The sequence below is a fragment of the Chelmon rostratus genome, chromosome 17, assembly GCF_017976325.1.
Source record: "Chelmon rostratus isolate fCheRos1 chromosome 17, fCheRos1.pri, whole genome shotgun sequence".
Taxonomy (NCBI): domain Eukaryota; kingdom Metazoa; phylum Chordata; class Actinopteri; order Chaetodontiformes; family Chaetodontidae; genus Chelmon; species Chelmon rostratus.
The window spans coordinates 8394845-8412221 of record NC_055674.1 but is presented as its reverse complement, the minus strand read 5'-3'; the positions used below and the strand labels follow the sequence as shown (position 1 = coordinate 8412221).

Below are 17377 nucleotides of genomic sequence, written 5' to 3'. Positions count from 1 at the left end.
TGTGAGATGATGTCATGAGGAAATAAGATGAAGTTCAGCTCCACAAATGTATTTTAATTTAATTGACTTTTTTCTAATATTAGATTTTTTGTGTAAAATATGGGCTAATTTCCTCTTTGTGCCTTGAACTGTATTTTAAATTAAACCATCTAAAATGTTCAGAGGGGAATCACTCTTTAATGTAACTGCCTCCAACTGATAGAAATCTGAAAAGTGAGACAAGAGGCCTTTACTGCATAATTGTTTTTAGTGAGGGGTCACCGGCCAAAATAAGATGATGTGTTTTTTATGTACTGCTTTTCATGTTTAAAGCTGTCACATTGTGGAGCAAAAAGTACCCACTGGAATTTAGTGGAGCAGAAGTATAAAGTAGTAGACAATTGAAATTCTCCAGTAAAGTAGATATCTTAAATATTTCAAACTGTACTTTCCACTAATGACTTTATAAATCACTTTAAAAACGTAAAAATCCAAAAACTACAATATTACAATATTGTTCCACGTTCCCACGAGATAATGATGCAACAGCTGAACATTGCAGGCTGCTGCTATGAAGCTCACAGGTACATCAAAGAAATAGGGCAAGGGTGGGTGTTTATGACACCTGCAAATTAGCTTGTAGATGTGTTATGACATTCATCAATAAAACAAGACAGTTTCCTCGGCTGGTGACAGCCTCGCTTTAATCATGAGATTAAATCCTCATGAAACAAAAAATGTTTAACAATCCTTCACATATGTTACTGAAAAGCCTGAAATGCTGGGCAGTGTGTGTAACCCGGAAATAATGGCATTCTTGAAGTTAATAGTGCCATCTGGTGGTATTTTAGAAAAATTCAGCTCTAAACTGGAGGGAGTCTTTTCCTGGCTTCACCTATTGTTAAACCAGCTGCTTTAGACTTTTTGGACAGGCCCAAAGAAGATGCCTTTAATTGGTTAAGAACAACTGAAACAAATGAATGCAAAAGGGTAACTTTATTGAACACCGCGGAAAACAATCATACAAGCCAGCATAAAACTATTTTCGTAAGTAGTGCAGTTTTTTTTATTATTCAAATTCATTACATTTTTTTTTTTATTTGTGCTCTCACTGGCTGGTTATTCATATGGCACATTATGATACGAAGCATAATGGCTTGAAGCTACAACATCTCTCCATATACATACGCTGCTTGCTGTAAGCTGTCATAGCACAGGGCTCACAATATTCAAGAGAAAAGAGATAAGTTTAGTTCCTCACTGCTGGAACACTCCGGCTCATCCACAACGACATACCACACCTCATTGTGCCTGTTAAACAAAGTCATTGGGCTGCAAGAAACACACGCACACACACACACACACGCACAAATTTAATGCATTAATCAAATATTAATAGTTTTTTCTCTTTGATAATCACTAAGAAATTGATGCTGATTTGTTTACCTGTTATATCCAGCAGCATAGTGGAAGTCGCTTTTGTACTTTGCACCAGCTAAGTCCAGGGCGGAGGACAGACTGTAAGCTTGGTTTTTGTCGGACATGCCACTCATCCATCCTCCGTAGCTCTGTACATACACTTTCATAGCTGGCATTTTCTGGATGTACACCTGCAAGTCAGCAAAGTTTCATTATCTGCCAGAGCTGCGAGCAGAGACATGATCGGGGTAATTATGACTAAAATGAAGACTGAATGCCATGTTTTGTCAGAGAAACTTGCCTTATCATCAGTAGGTTTGGGGGGATTCTTCTGATGCTCAGCTGGCAGCAAGAAACTCATTGTGTAGACAGCAGGTTCCCAAAATCTCCTGTCACCTTCTTGCATTTTCATAAGAACGGGAGCTGTCATTTCAATTTTCTTTTCTGAGCGTAAACATGAAGAAAGTACAATGTTTTTTTGTTTGTTTGTTTTTAGAAATGTCACAAATAGAAAATACACAACAAACATGAAATGTTCTGACTTAAATACAATCCAATAAAACTGCCAAACCATCTCTGGTCTCTGATCACAACTAAATACAGTAATTATGATGTCAGGTCAAAGGACATTTTAATTTTAGCTGGACCGCACAGTCAAACAGAGGTTGGAAAAACAGATTTTAAGTACTATGTTCCTTACAAGCTGAAGGAGTTACAAAAAGCTTTCCAAGTAAAATCTCTCATTCCTTCTGAAGACTTTAAAACATTTCTGTCAAGCATTCTGAATGTCTCTTGTTGGCAATGTTGAGCCACTGCATCGTGTGTGTACATGGTGTGCTGTTCTGATTTTCCAAGTTTTTTGTTCCTTATATTGTATATGTTCATTCCTTTTAAAAACAGCCCATAAATAAATGATTGGACACACACAGACACACACTCACACCTTTCTCATTGGTGCCAGTGATGTATTTATACAGTCGTCTGAAGGCTCTCATTGCTGCGATCTCCATGAAGATGGACGACTCCTCGGTCGTAACCCATTTCACAGAGTCATAGTGACGAACCTGAGTGACATGAACAGACGTGCACGAGTGAGCTTGTTGTCAGTTTCTTGCATCTGACATATGAAAAGGTTTCTCTCACCTCATACTGGTCAGTCTCACAAATCAGGTCGAACAGCAGACATTGTTCTGTTTCAAAGCAGAACTTTGACTCTGATGAATTTCTGTGTAATTAGAGCAGAAAGTATTAAAGAGGCACCAGTGCAGATATTATACAATGATTTCATGACAGTATAATCGTCTTTGCTAAGATATAAAAAATTATGATTAATATCTTCAGTTCTTCAGATTCTGATTAATATACATTTATTTTGTGTATTTTTTGTCAAATGCAGAAACATACTATAAAAAATGGGAATTAAATTCAAGTTTCTCACCCAACTCTGGCCTCAGCTGTTAGCACCAGCAGGAAAACAACAAGTCCAGAAAGGTAAATCCTGAGACACACACATATCGGATGTTTTCACCAAGCACTAAGACTTAACAAACCATTTTTGTTTGTCCAGTTTTGTTCAGCCAGTTTCCACACAACATTCAAGCTTAGTTCAGACACCTGGAAATTTCTACTCAATGATTTGCATCTAAGACAACCTGTGCAGAAAGCTGGACTTACATTGTGGCAGACGGTTGGGCTCTGTGCAATCCGAAAGTTGTATCACTGCTGACCTTCCCAAAGCATCTATTTATTCCCACTCTAGTTATGAAAGGAAAACTGGCCACTCCCTGAAACCATAACACAAAACAGACAATGCAGTGCTATAACGAATGAGCAACAACAAGAAAGAGTTATGAGACAAACAAAGTCACGTTTCACTGTGCGTGTTACTGACACGCTTTGTACCCTGTTTAACCAATAATATCCCTGTAATGTAGACGATTTTAAGGAGATCAAAAATGATCTGGTTCGACAGCACTGCAACAAATACTGCCTTGGAGAAGCAACATTCAATGCTCGATTTTGGCGTTTAAGTAACCAGGCAATCTTAATGTGACAGGCTGCTATATGACCTTTATCACCATTTACCACCATTTTTATGTATAGTATAATGTTTTTATCCTGTGTGTGTGTGCAAACCTCCCTTGTTCAGTTTTAATAAGTAAATTTAATTAGTAAATCCTAAATAAAGAATGCCAAGTAAAATGCATGAATAACCTTTCTGACCTAGTTGATTTGTTGATTTTTGGTCATTGTTACAGTCAGCCATGCCCCCAGTCATACCACTACACTGATGCATATACACTGTGGATATGTTATTAGGTACATCTGTACAGACCAATACAATATATTACAGCTATTCAGCAATAACTTTTATTGCAGTGTACTGGTATGACAAATAAAGTGGCCACAGAGAATTTTATATTAGATAGGAAAGAAAATTGCCAGTCAAAGAGCAGAATACTCAGAATGTGACCTTTTGCTTTGCTTGTCTCTATACTCCATCAGCAATGTAATGATCAGAATAAGTGAGCAAAACAGCAGAATTCACAAATTAAAATAAATAAATAAAAATGACATTTACCAGAATCAGGCAAGTACAAAGCAACACAAGACGGCTAATTTGTGACAGAACATCATGTGAGGTGGTGGCTCATGTTTCTGCTCTCAGAACATGGGAGGAACGCCTACTTCCCACGTAAGATTGTATACCTTCACATTGTATAAGCTGTCCTAAATGACCACCTTGGCACTCATATATAGCGTCTGACAGAAACAAACAAGAGGCTCACACTGAAATGACGGACTAGCTATGTAAGAATTCATGTCTCAAGAGAATTACTTACATTGTCCCTTTTGTTGGCGCAGAACACGTAACACCTGTTTGACCTGCAGAACACCAAATCCATGGAGTTGGTTGCCAGTTCAAGAGAATGCATTCAACCACGAGACAAAAGGTCTGATCACACCCACATGCACAACAGGTGAGAGAGTTTAGGTGCATCAGGCTACAGAGAAAAAACTTTCAGCAGTTACAGTCGTTCTAAAATTGGTTACTCAAATGTTGATTTTGTTGAAGGAATATGAGATCTGAGTCCTGAGTATAAATTTGATTTTAAGTGATCACCATGGGTAAAAAAAAATCACATCACAAACAAAAAGTGGTAAAATTGCAAAATAACTGCAAAAGAGTTTTGGAACACTTTCTTATCAATGAAAAGAAAATCACTCGATCTCCTTTGAGATCAGTAATGTTGGAAGGTGTCTTAAATGTTTGTGCTTCTCTGTTAAAAAGGCATTTTTCCTGATGATTTGTTCACGTGGTTTGTATGAACGACTATGGAGACTCTATATTTTACACAAATGTGTAAAAATAAGGTTGGTCTGATATTTGACAATTTATTACCACAGACCTCCTGTCCACTGTATCAATAGCTCACTAAAGATTGCATTCTGTTAAATTTCATAATGTCAGCTTTTGGGTGGCAACCTTTCCAGATAACTTTGATGAATATGTACGAGGTTGTAGACAGTAATATGAATAATATTTGAAACAAACCCAAAACTTCCAGATTTTAAGAGTTTGTGTTTGGCAAATAAAGGCAGGAAATTGTACTCCATATACGTGCATACTGCTGCACCTCAATTAATTACTTAATGGTGAAAAAAGGGAACATCTTTCTAAGCTCCATTAAGGACTTGATTATCACTTTTTTGTAAATGAACACTGAATGTAACCTAAGTAGAATGGCAGCTTAGAATTAAAAGATTTGCCCCATATGACAAAGTGTTTAGGAAGATATATGAAACCCTGCCTCAGGCCTCAGTACAGCTCTCACGCTTTCCCATTTTCAAGTGTTACAAAACACACGTGCATCTCTCTTGCACGTGTGTTTTATATAACTCTGTCTCTCTCTCTGTCTCTCTCTCTCTCTCTCTCTCTCCCTCTCTCTCTCTCTCTATATGCACTATATGCACTCTCTCACACACACATACATATACATATATATATGTACACACACACACACACACACACACACACACACACACACACACATATGTATCTATGTATCTGGTAAATAAACTCTTTGTAACATAGACTTTCCTCTAAATAAATGTCTGTTAAGTCACTATCTATTGTCGAATGACGTAGCACAAAGGTTATTGAGCCTATGGCCAACTGATGAAAGTATTGCAATATTTATCTATTTGCATGCAGTATTATGAACTGGGTGTGTTCAGAATTTTCTACCTATATGACTAACTACAGTGTAAACGCTGTAAATGTCAGTACTGTGTCTGCCCTGATGCTATGGGGAATGGACTATCGACAATATACAGTATGTATAACTCTGGGTGTTTGCTGTCATCTTGTGGTCATAATAAGACACTGCAATTTGTTTATTTATTTATTTACTTTCACAACTTAGCGTGATAACTTCAAGACGACAAGAGCAATAAATGGAAATAATTTTAGTAATATGGTGTTTTAAAAGTGCTCTTTTGTGAGGAAAATAAAGTGTCCAGATTAAGACCGAAACAGTCACGAAAATGATCATATTCAAGGCTAGTTTAGTCCATTTAAAGCCCACAAATACACATTCTTCATTGAGAATATTACAGATATTTATTTCCATCATTATTGTTCTTTAGAGGTGCTGAAGTATTCACAACTGTCAATAGCCAAAATGTTTGTCTCCCCCTGCACATCTGCATGGTGAGCAAGAATAGATGAATAAGAATAAGATTTTTAAAAACTTTTTTATTTAAGATTTGGATCATATATTTACTCGTCCATGTGAATGTATTATAGTTTAAAACTGTACCTAAAATATAGCCAATCGACTTGATTACAACTAATTTAACCGAATAAATATATCCAACAATAAAAATAACCTGTTTTGCCCAGGAGCCTACATAGTTTGCATTTAAACCTATAATATAGCACAGTGGCATGTGATGCAGATAATATATCACACGGCCATGTGATGTACTGCAGTTTTTAAGGGAGTCGCTGTCTCTTAAAGAACTACAACTCCCACACACTGAGTCGGCCTGTGACCCATTTAGGTAATCTCTGGTCTTATGCAGTCGCATGTCCCGGTATGACTTGGTCGTGTCCCGGTCTTTGAACGCTGCAGTAACGTGAGTTCATCGGTCCGCTGGTTTATTACAGTCTTTTTTTATTTTCCGTATCTGCAGAGGACGCGCTGCTCGCTCTACAGGTTGGTGGACTACAACACCTACAAGCCAAACCCACAGGCCTCTGAGCCTCGACTTTGATGTGGTTAACTCGTCCTGTAGGGATTTACAGTGTAAAACACTCACACTGACAGTTTAATATGTTTTATTCTATATGCTGTCACCGTAATTTGATATAGTGGGAAGTATCTTTGCAAATTTGCAAATATATATACATATATTTATATGTACTGTATACTATGGTGTATAACATAATATAGAAATAAAAGAAATGCGCTTTAAAGCATCAGCATACATTACATGCTGGTTGGGCTGGATTTCCACATTTGTTGCTATTTTATTATCATGTTGTGCATCTCATAACTGTGATACTGCTCATATACATCCACTGCCATTATGTTGTAGGGTTCATGTGTGTCTGAGGCACCTCTAAAAGGCAAAGCACTAAGCTTGCTGCTGCAGGCTGCTCAACATTCCAGGACACATGAATCAGATTAGAGCCAATACAATCTTTGAACAATTAGCCAACTGGCCTGAGTGGTGTCTCACTGGAGCAAAGTTGGCTTCTCACACTGAGACAGTTTTAAGTTAAATAAATTTTTCCAAGCAAAAATTCAACACAAAACCGTTTCACTTACAAAAAACAGCTGTTTGTTGAAGTAGATGCTCAACCACTGTGTCGCACGGTGGCTCAGTTTTCCCGTTAATGTGTACGGTAAATGTTCATTGGAGATGATTATAAAAGAGAAGTAGAAATACCAATTTCCTCCAGTAACAGTGATGTCATTAGACCATAATCCAGTCCAGCTACAAGATGTGTTGTATTTTGGACATGCAGTGGAAAATCTTGTGTAACTGTGCTTCTTTAAATCACTCTCACATCGGTTTTCATGCACATTCTCTGGGGATTCTTAAATTGCATTCAAGGCAAAGTAAAGCATCCGTAACTGGAATAAATGTACACACGGCCTATCCGGAACAATGCATTCACCAAAAATGAATTACATTAATTTGATCACAAAATAATGCCTTCATTGTGATGACAATGATACAATGTTGTTAGAGGTTTATTCCTTTAATTTAATTTCCCTGTTCACATCATTTCTTGACTGAGCAGTCAGGATCTTCCTGAGCCTTGAGGTCAGAGGTCAAAGAGTCATGGGGACCAGGAGGGTGCTGGTAACCGGGTGCTCCTCTGGCATTGGCTTGGCGGTGGCCGCACGCCTGGCCAAGGATGAGCTTAGACGGTTTAAAGGTCAGCCAGTCACTCTCCTCAACCAAAAGACAGTAGATGCTAGAAATAACGACAGCTACTGACAGCCAGTGTGTTCATTGTTTTTCTGAGGCAGTGGTTGCCACAATGAGGGATCTCACTAAACGGGGACCCTTGGAGGAAGCCGCTGGTGACTCCTTAAACAAAACCCTGGAAATCAAAGAGTTAGATGCCTGCTGTGAAGCCTCCATCAGAGAGTGTGTCAACAGCCTGCCGGACAGACGAGTGGATGTTCTTGGTCTGTCTCTTCTCAGTCACATTCATAGACACCCTTTTCGTGAACTTAAGATGTCTCCACACACATGCAATGACATAAACTCTGCTGTTATAGTGAACAACGCTGGTGTGGGCATGATCGGACCCCTGGAGTGCCAAAGCATCGCTGCCATGAAGGAGCTCTTTGACACAAACTTCTTTGGCCTGGCACGGCTGGTGAAAGAGCTGCTGCCGGACATGAAGCGGAGGCAGAGCGGCCATATTGTGGTGATGAGCAGCGTCATGGGAATACAGGGTGCGTTTCACATGTGTCGGTGAAAGAAGCGGTTAGAAGAGAGCAAGGAGGTTGCTAACAGGTTTCCTTATGTTTCTACACAGGGCTTCTCTTCAATGACGTCTATTCTGCCTCCAAATTTGCAGTGGAAGGATTTTGTGAAAGTCTGGCAGTGCAAGCCATGAAGTTTAACATCAAGTGATTACATGTCCTGAAAAAAACACTAGCTTTAATAGCTTAAAGCGGCCACCCCACAACTGAAACTTTCTGAAATTGAATTATCTGTAAGCCTGTTCACTCTAACGGAACGCATCTTTTTTATATCTCTGTCACAAGGACGACTCTAGTGGAACCGGGCCCCGTGGTAACAGAGTTTGAAAGGAAAGTGTATGAGGATGCTGAGAAGATGGACCTATCAGGGACAGACGAGGAGACCGCCAAAATCTTCCGTGAAATTTACCTGCCATACTCTAAAAAGGTCTTCGCCTCATTAGGCCAGACACCAGAGGAAGTGGCTGAGGCAAGTGTTGACAGTTATGTTTCTGTTTGAGTTCCAGAAATCCACTAAAAATAATTGATTTTGCCAGTGAAAATGCACAACGAGGCAGCCCCCTACAGTGTTGAAACACTTCTGTTTTTATTATTTAGCAAACTGTTGAGGTGATCACAGCCAAGGAGCCTCCTCTGCGCCACCAGACAAACCGCCTGTACATGCCCATGACCGCACTGAAGCATGCAGATCCGACTGGTCGACTGCCTCTGGACACTTTCTATAAGATGATCTTTAAACACGACAACGTGTTCAATGCCACTCTCGGGGTTCTGCGCATGCTGCAGAAGCGGGCCGGGAAGAAATAGAGATTTCACTGCACAGACTATAAATGTTATTCGCAAGAAGATGATCACGGTTGTCACAGTTTTTTAAGTATAATGTAACCGTAAGGTGACAGAAGTTTCCATCTGTACAGCAGTTAACATGGCACAGACTGTAGGATGTTGTCTGTACAGTAACTCTACACTGTATTTACTAACTGTTATTTCCTCATGTGCTGTAAATATGCACATAATATAAGATATAATAACAACAATGTGAATATCCGTTTTCTGTTCTCATTAAGTAACAAGATTATATGTTTTATTAATTTTATTAATTATTCAATTTTAAGGTAAACAAGATCAAGCTCAAGAATACACAAACTGTGTGTATGTTATATTGTGTTTTGGTGTAATCTTATTACAAAACTAGTAAAGTAGTGATTAATATTACCATACTGTATATAATGTATCCTGTTATCAAGCAGACTGCCAAACAAACAAACAAATAGTTTGTTGTTAGTTATGATTATGTTTGGGTCTTATCTTCCTTGCGATCGCTTTCAAAGAATATTTATGTTCTTACCAAGTCACCAAATTGATTGACTGACCCAAATGAGTGTCCTGGCCTTTGTGTGTCCATTTAGTGAATTTCCTCCAAAAAGAAAAAAGAAATTGATTTTTCCAAGGTCTTAGGTTATTTTGTAATGGCCGTAGCGTACTGAGCCTTTTACTCCTAAATTACACTTGTACTTCTGCTGACCCAGATATTGAAACTACCACATTTATATATATAGAAGTGAATTTTGTTGATGCAGACAGACCAAGGTGTTTGTTCATTGTTGTGGTATTTTTTAGGCTGGCGACTAAGAATAAGATGCAGTCAATACAGTATTACCCACAAAAATCAGAAATGCTATATTGAGCAGAAAGAGTAACATTTAACACTATAAAACTGTTCATAATTGCATTTTCAGTCTTATTTTAATGATTATGAGGACCTGAATTAATGAACAGCCTCCTTTAAAATATGAAACAATCACTGAACACGAGGACACAAAGATGTAGTTCCCTACAGGTTTTATTATAAGTAACTTATTTTACAACTTTTGACTGTAAAAAGAAAACCGTGGAAAGGTTTTATGTACAATGATTTTGAACTACTTTTAAACAAGTATAGAAATTAATAATGATAGAAAATATCTATGACTGTTCTAATAACAAGACCAATAAAATATCAGTCACAGCCTCAGCTTCAAATAATGCTAAATGAAGTACATTTTATTTTTGTCCTTTTTAGTACATAACAATCATTTTAGAAACATAAGACTTCTCAAGCAAAGATCTACCCAGAACAAACATATTTACAAACAGAAGTTGGGAGGTTGAAATGTACAAAACACTTAGTGCGACCTGGTAGGGAAATTGAAAGACCAGTTATATATAAAAATAACAAACAAACAAAAAACAGGCTGAGTCTATAATGAACAGGATACAACAATGAATGACAGATCAGAAACTCAGTCTATGACACAACTAGGGGTTTTGTTAGGTCACCACAAATAACAGCTAGAGGTGGTGGCCTACTCATTTCTGTTCAGGATGTCACAAGATGAAAATGCAGTGGTTACTTTCTCAAATTTCTACTTTTATCAATTGACTTTATGCTGAAATGTCCTCAGTACATTAAGGAGAAGAAGACCTCTAAACTACACACTCAGGTCACGTGGGGATAAAGAGCAGGTCAAACATGACACAAGGTTAGCTGGATGACTGGGAGTGTCATCTCAGAATTTTGTAAAAAGTTAAAGGCCGCAGCACTACACAGTAGTGTTCTTTCCTTCAGTCTCTTCTAACAATCATCTTAAGATGCAACTCCGCGGCCCCTGGACTGGAAGCTACTGTAGATGCAAGGGGAACTGTCCCACTGCATGCCATAAAACACCTCCCTGAGGAGTGACAGGGCATAAGCAGTCACAGCCCAGCAGCCACACGCTCACACTGACCACTACTCCGCCACAGACACTACCAGAGACGAGGCGAGAGTGTCAACGAGATCTCAACTGCTACAGATAGTCCAGGAATTTTTCCATTTAGTCCAGTGAAGGACATGATGCAGGCTGAACAAATTAAACTTCTACCTGTCTGTCATCTGGTTCTCTGTGTTGGATGCTGCCGAAAGGCACAGCGTCTAGACTCAACAAGACAGGCAAAATGGTGGAATGTTTGCAGGGAAGAGTGATATAAAATAGCAGCTGATAAGCATAGCTTAGTACATCCGAAGTGATGTTTAAAAAAAAAAAAAAAGGTATCCATGGTTTTCACAAATATACAGCGTATAAAACAAATGGAACAAAAAAATAAAATAAAAAACACGCTAAAAAGGGCAGTGAGAGGCTGATTTTAAAGGCAAACAATTCTCAGTTTGAAACAGTTTCTTAAAGTGAATGAAAACGAGCTTCAAAACTAACGGTAACAGGGCTGACAGTAAAACTGAGGAGTCCTGCAGAGTCAGTGAGAAACTACAGTTGAAATGGGACCGTTACACCTAAAACTTACTTTACTCTGCTGATTTATTTTGAAAGGTCATGAGGAAGATGTCACCAATATATCATAAATATCCTCTGTTGTTAAATGTTGTATTTGACCCACACTAGCCCTTTGAGGCCGGTCACTTGAAGTGCTTCAGAGACACTCATCTACATTCTTATTCATAATACTCATATAGAAAGTAATCAATTACCACAATTCAATCATATCACTACTGAGCAACTCTTAATATATATTTGCTAGAACCAGTTTATCATCTGAACCAGCTGTTGTTGGCCTAAATAAATATCGGTCAAGAGAGGTGAAAATTCCTCTTTCTGTCTGTTAACTGGTCTGAATGATGAATTATATTCCTTTACCATCACTCGCCATACTGGCTAAATAAAAATATAGGCCACATAAAATAGGAGGGGCTGGCACATTAGGACAGAAAGAGCAGTAAAAAAGCAGTTCAGAGAGACAAAAACAATAAATAAAAATAAATGAATTCCCTTCAACATTTTACTTTTTTCTCTTGTCTACTTTTTAAATGTTTGTTAGTTTCCAGGAGAGCACCCTAAGTCTTTGAAATGAAAGACTTGGTTTTCTTCATATACTTTTTTTTTTTATAATAAAAAACAAGTCCATCCGTGACAGAATTACTTCATTAAATTGTCTGCTGTTTCTTTCCAGACAACACACATTTCCCTTTACTTTTTTTCTCTGCAAAAATCACTAGCAGACGGTCCTTGCGATAGACATAGTCAATCCAAATCCAATGAAAATCTTGGAAACAGGCTGACATATATGAACACAGACAGGCCCAAGAGCCAGTCCACAAATTATTTTACCCCAGGTCCCTTTTCAAGCAGGGGCTTTGAGACCTTCACGCAAACACCTGCATCTTGCCATTGGCCTCTGGGATTTGAGTAATTTGGGTCTGGGCAGGGCCAGCAACTGCTGGGCTGGGTGTGGAATCTGACCAGTCGGAGACGCAGTGAGGAGAGGGGCTGGACCAGGGCTCAGGAGACTCTGGGGAGGGGGTCAGATATGGATGCTCACTGGGCAAATGGAGGTAATGCTTGGGCGTGGCATCTAGTGCGGATGAGTAGCTGTGCTGGGAGGGAGGGGTTGGGTAATCCTCCGTTCCTGCAGTGCTGCCACTAGGCTGGGAGGGTAGAGCCTGAGTGGGCTGGGCTGCTGGTGTGGCTGCCTGTGGGGGTTGAGCAGAAGGCTGGGGCTGAGAGGGTTGCTGAGGCATCTGCTGCTGCTGGAAGAAGGATGGTGGGGGCTGGGAGGTCTGGGGTGTTGGTGGGGTAGAGGTGCCCATACGGGTCATGCTTTGCTGGTTGGTGATGGTATGGTTGATGAGCTGCTGCTGCTGCTGTTGTTGCTGCTGCTCAGCAATAGAGGGCAGCTTGACTGGGCTGATAGTGGGTGTGGAGGTAACAGGTGTGGGCTGTAGCATGGTATTACGGTAGATCTGCTGTTGGTGCATCAGCATGTTCTGCTGCTGCATGGCCGGGCTCTGGGGGTGCATGCCTGCCTGGCTACTCTGCACGAGATTCACCACCTGCTGACCACACTGGGAGGAGGGGGGCATCCGGTTGTGCCAGTCAAAGGGCACACTGACCGGACTGACCATGCCCATGTTGAGCCCCATCTGGCCTGAACTCAGCACATACCCGTGGTTGACATCTGAAGCCATGGAGACGCGTCCCTGCAAGGACATTCCTCCAGCTCCCAGGTCATTGAGTTGGGCTAGAGACACAGCAAAGGGGCCACCTCCTTCCAACAAGCTATTATGTACCATTGGGGTGTTTGGGACAGACATGGAGGAGTGGAAGAGCCCTGGTGACTGCATGGCCACAGGAGAAGTGGGGTTGGTGATGTAGCCAGCATTGCTAGCTCCCCCGTGGGGTGAGTCCAGTGAGTCGACTGGGGACAGGGTAACTGAGCTCTCCAGTAAGGCACTCTGCATGTCCAAGGTCAGCTTCTTATTGCGGGCCTTGACCGACTCCTTCAAACTGGCAGCATGTTGGCCTCCCAGGCTAGAACCCTTGGCCCCAGGCCGGCGGTTCTTCTTGCCTTGTGGGGTGTTCTTCAGACTCGGTAGGAAGGCACTGGGTGGGCACATGAGAGGAGACAGGGTGTGTCCCCCAGTGAGGTGGTGTCCAGCCCCTCCATGGCCCTGGGGACTCCTTACTGTGTTGTATTCGTCAAGAAGTTGCACAATGTCGTGATGCATACGCTCCTGAGCAATGTCCCTTGGCAACCTGTCCATATGGTCTGTGATCTCTCTGTTTGCAAAGTGAGCCAGCAGCACCCTCACAGCCTCACAGCTGCCCTCACGGGCTGCAAGGAACAGAGGAGTCTCCTCCTGAAAAGAAAAACAGGGCAACAAAACAAACAGAGGCTTTGTTAGCTACAACTATATCTATATTGAAGTCATGCTGATGCAGACGTGTGGTTAAAACAGAACAAGTAAGTGTCATACCTTGAGATCTTGCATATCTTTGTTTGCACCATTCTTCAGCAGGGCAATAGTGGCATCCACATTGTTCACTGCAGCAGCCCAGTGCAAAGCAGATTTACCTGAAAGAGATGACAAACAATGAGATCCATCGTTTCAGTGAATGCTATCACAAAACAGGAACATCTGCAACAGGACACTCACTGGAGCGAAAAAATTCCATGCACACTTACCCAATTCATCAACTGCATTGACATCAGCATGACAAGTGATGAGTTCCTCTACCATGCCCTCTACTGCCAGCCGTGCTGCCAGGATCAGCGCAGTGGAGCCATCGTACATGCGGGAGTCAAGATCTGTGGCCCGGTTTCGGATCAGGATCTAGGAGGATGGAAAATATTGGGTTCGACGTTACAATTTATACAACAAGTACTAAAATAAGTTATATTCATTTCTACCACTGATGTAGCCAATAAGCAGTACATGTTGATGTTTGTTTACCTGGAAAACGCCCTGTGCGTCAGCAGCCACTGCAGCATGTAGCGGCGTACGTCCTGTGTTGTCCTGAGCGTTGGCATCTGCCCCGGCATCCAACAGCCTTTTAGCAGCATCAGCACGTGCATATCGGGCGGCTAGGTGGAGCGCTGTCTCGCCAGTGCGGTCTGTTTGCGCAGCAAGGGATGCGCCCTGGTAGATGAGGTCAGAGATGATGTTGGCTGAACACTCCTCATTCTCCTCCTCCTCTGCTATCTCAGGCTCTAATCCGCCTCCACAGAATGATGCCAGCATCAGAGGTGTAAAACCGTCTGGGGGGAGATGAAAACAGGCGTGGGTGAGTTCAAATTTTCAGTTTAACAGACGATACCCTGAAAGATTTTCTCACTACCAACCTGGGCCTCGGACGTTAACATCCATGCAGTCGCTTTCAAACTCTCCTTGAGGTGGGGTGAGGGCCATGGTGGGAGGCACACGAATGTCTGCAGCTGCAAGGTGATGCTGAGTCCACTGCCTGCTGTCCACTGCATCTTCACTGTCTGAGAGCATACTCGGCTCTTCAACCTGAACTCACAGAACAAGAAAACTCAGCTTCATTTTTTTCAGTAAACTACTAAAGGCAGGCTGAAATCCTGGTATAAAATGTACATATGCGCTCTTGTGCTAGTGTGTAAGTAAATTGATGAGGATGATTTATAATTGTAAAGAAGTTGTGTAACTGACCTTGAGTCTTTTTGCCTCTGGGCAGTCTGAGTCCATCCACTGGTCACTGTGATCTCCGAGGAGAGATTCCTCCACAGTTTTAGGCATGTGCCTGTTTACAGATTAATATGTTAAACATGTGAGCACAAGGAAACAAATTCAATTTCAAAACCAATTCCTAAAGCAATTCCACATCGTACTGCTGAAGCAATTCAGTGCCAACAACAACATTAGTGTTAACATTTGCACAGAAATAACTTACTTCATTCCCAGAGCATCCTGGCCCACGGGTTCCCTGCGGTTCTTGTTGCTGCTGGGCTCCTTCTTAAGGAAGAAGCCCTCGGGGAACCAAAGGGTACTGTGTTCTCTCTTTCTTCGGGCAATCAACATGCCTATCACGAGGATGACCAGCAGGAAAAGAGAAGCTAGCCCCACCAGCATCAGCTTGCCCCATTGCGGTATTGTGTCAAAGTCAGGTGGAATCCTTTCACCTGTGGTGAGAAGACAAAGTAGTAATCACACACTTGTGCCTCATTAGTCTTACTAGATCGTTTTGTGCTCTTTAAGCATCCCTACTCACCACGGACTTCTCTGATTGGGTAAGGGAAGCGGAGCATTTCAACAGCTGACAAGGCTCCCAGGTACTCTGCAGCACTGTCAGCTGTAGGGAAGCAGTCCTCAGTGCACAAGCGGTTGTCTATTTCCAGGTACACTATGGAGCTATAGGAATAGCAATGAGGTAGCTGATTAGTGTAATGTACAATCTACATGAAAGACTACAGCTGTGTGTCAACCATATGCCTGACTGACCCGATGACCTCTTGTTGAGGCTGCAGCTCCCGCTTGAGGCGTGCCTCTCGGCGGGTGTAGGGGCGGATCATGGCTTCTCCATTGTGGTCCAGCCGAAAGCGCAGAGTAGTGTGAAGGATAGCGCTCAATTTCTGCAGAAAAGCTGTGCTGGTGCGGAGAAGCTCCTCTGGAGGCAGTAGGACAACCAAAACCAAGACACCATCAGCAAGGTCTTCTGGAACCTTTACCGCACAGTCAAAGCCATCCCAGCCACACTCCTCTGTGTTGCAGCCTTGGTCACACAGTCCATCACCATAGTGGTCGATACAGTAGGTTTCATATATTGGACTGGGGATGACAGAAACAGAAGGATCAGCTCAAGTCTTCTTAGATCAGTACAGAAAAGACAAATTCTAGAACAGTTAAACAAAACTAAACTCACTTGCAAACTTTCTCCTTGTTTTTGCAGTCAAAGTTGTCAAACAGGCAGTCAGCATTGTTGCAGGCCTCATCACACTGGCTGTTGTTGAAGGCGCGCCAGCAGCGAGGGTCTGCACAATGAGCCCAGGGGTTTATTGCTAGAGAACAGTCACCGCCGTCCCAGCGACAAGGAAATGTGTTGCATTCCTTGTCACAAACACCATCATTGGCTTTGGCATGACAGTCTGCTAGAGGGCATGAGGGTGCCGGGAGCTCAAGGGATCTGCTGCTCTGCTCACACTGTATACCTATCCAGCCACTGGGACACTGGCAGTGGAAGAACGGGAAGCTGGTCTCTTCTGTGCATAATCCTCCATTTCGGCAGGGCTGGGAGGAGCAGCCTTCATTACTGCGGTGTTGACACTGGGGCCCTCCATAACCAGGCAGGCAGGTGCAGCGTGCCCCCCTTGTGGTAAGTGCACAGCTACCTCCGTTGTAGCAGGACAGCTCCCGACAGGACATGCTCCTTTCACAATTGGGCCCAGTATAACCCTAAAGATATATATGTCATTTAAGCAGTTACATTGTGAACTTCCCAACACAAAAAAAGAAAAGCTATAATGCACAAACTAAAAAAAATCAAATGATGTGTTATACCCTTAATGTGAATGTACACTTACAAGCTGACATGTGCAGGTGTATCCCAGTGCAGAGCTGCTGGATACAGAACAGGCTCCTCCATTCTGGCAAGGCTGAGACTCACAGACACTGAACCTGCTTTGACACCTCCGACCTA

At 41.8% G+C, this 17377-nt stretch overlaps 3 protein-coding genes across 4 annotated transcripts in view; 1 reads left to right on the top strand and 2 right to left on the bottom strand.

Annotated features, from left to right (window-relative positions):
• Nucleotides 1-956: 956 nt before the first annotated feature.
• On the bottom strand, nucleotides 957-4321 carry soul5 (heme-binding protein soul5). Of its 2 annotated transcripts, none has more exons than XM_041957201.1 (8): nucleotides 4242-4321; nucleotides 3073-3182; nucleotides 2837-2896; nucleotides 2542-2623; nucleotides 2342-2462; nucleotides 1700-1842; nucleotides 1426-1589; nucleotides 957-1311 (listed from the first exon to the last, which is right to left on the bottom strand). In XM_041957201.1, the coding sequence occupies exons 1-8, from the start codon at nucleotides 4302-4304 to the stop codon at nucleotides 1209-1211; spliced, it is 846 nt and encodes a 281-aa protein (XP_041813135.1). In that variant the 5' UTR covers nucleotides 4305-4321; the 3' UTR covers nucleotides 957-1208. The 2 variants fall into 2 exon arrangements, with proteins under 2 accessions (XP_041813135.1, XP_041813136.1); XM_041957202.1 differs by lacking the exon at nucleotides 4242-4321 and adding an exon at nucleotides 3980-4005.
• A 2183-nt stretch (nucleotides 4322-6504) lies between these two features.
• LOC121621222 (retinol dehydrogenase 8) lies at nucleotides 6505-9367 on the top strand. The gene is made up of 7 exons (XM_041957614.1): nucleotides 6505-6620; nucleotides 7715-7852; nucleotides 7947-8108; nucleotides 8202-8381; nucleotides 8465-8558; nucleotides 8697-8880; nucleotides 9009-9367. Exons 2-7 carry the CDS (start codon nucleotides 7756-7758, stop codon nucleotides 9216-9218), a joined length of 927 nt encoding a protein of 308 aa, XP_041813548.1. The 5' UTR covers nucleotides 6505-6620; nucleotides 7715-7755; the 3' UTR covers nucleotides 9219-9367.
• Nucleotides 9368-10236: 869 nt separating this feature from the next.
• The window catches only part of notch3 (notch receptor 3), a 29372-nt gene continuing 22231 nt past the window's right edge, over nucleotides 10237-17377 (bottom strand). The window contains exons 23-33 of the mRNA XM_041956251.1: nucleotides 17262-17374; nucleotides 16604-17133; nucleotides 16183-16509; nucleotides 15953-16092; nucleotides 15635-15863; nucleotides 15394-15484; nucleotides 15066-15234; nucleotides 14677-14981; nucleotides 14409-14556; nucleotides 14200-14297; nucleotides 10237-14082 (exon numbers count right to left, since the gene is read on the bottom strand). Of these exons, the coding sequence (XP_041812185.1) occupies nucleotides 12589-14082; nucleotides 14200-14297; nucleotides 14409-14556; nucleotides 14677-14981; nucleotides 15066-15234; nucleotides 15394-15484; nucleotides 15635-15863; nucleotides 15953-16092; nucleotides 16183-16509; nucleotides 16604-17133; nucleotides 17262-17374 (3644 nt within the window). The 3' untranslated portion in view covers nucleotides 10237-12588. The remainder of the gene's footprint in view (nucleotides 14083-14199; nucleotides 14298-14408; nucleotides 14557-14676; nucleotides 14982-15065; nucleotides 15235-15393; nucleotides 15485-15634; nucleotides 15864-15952; nucleotides 16093-16182; nucleotides 16510-16603; nucleotides 17134-17261; nucleotides 17375-17377) is intronic.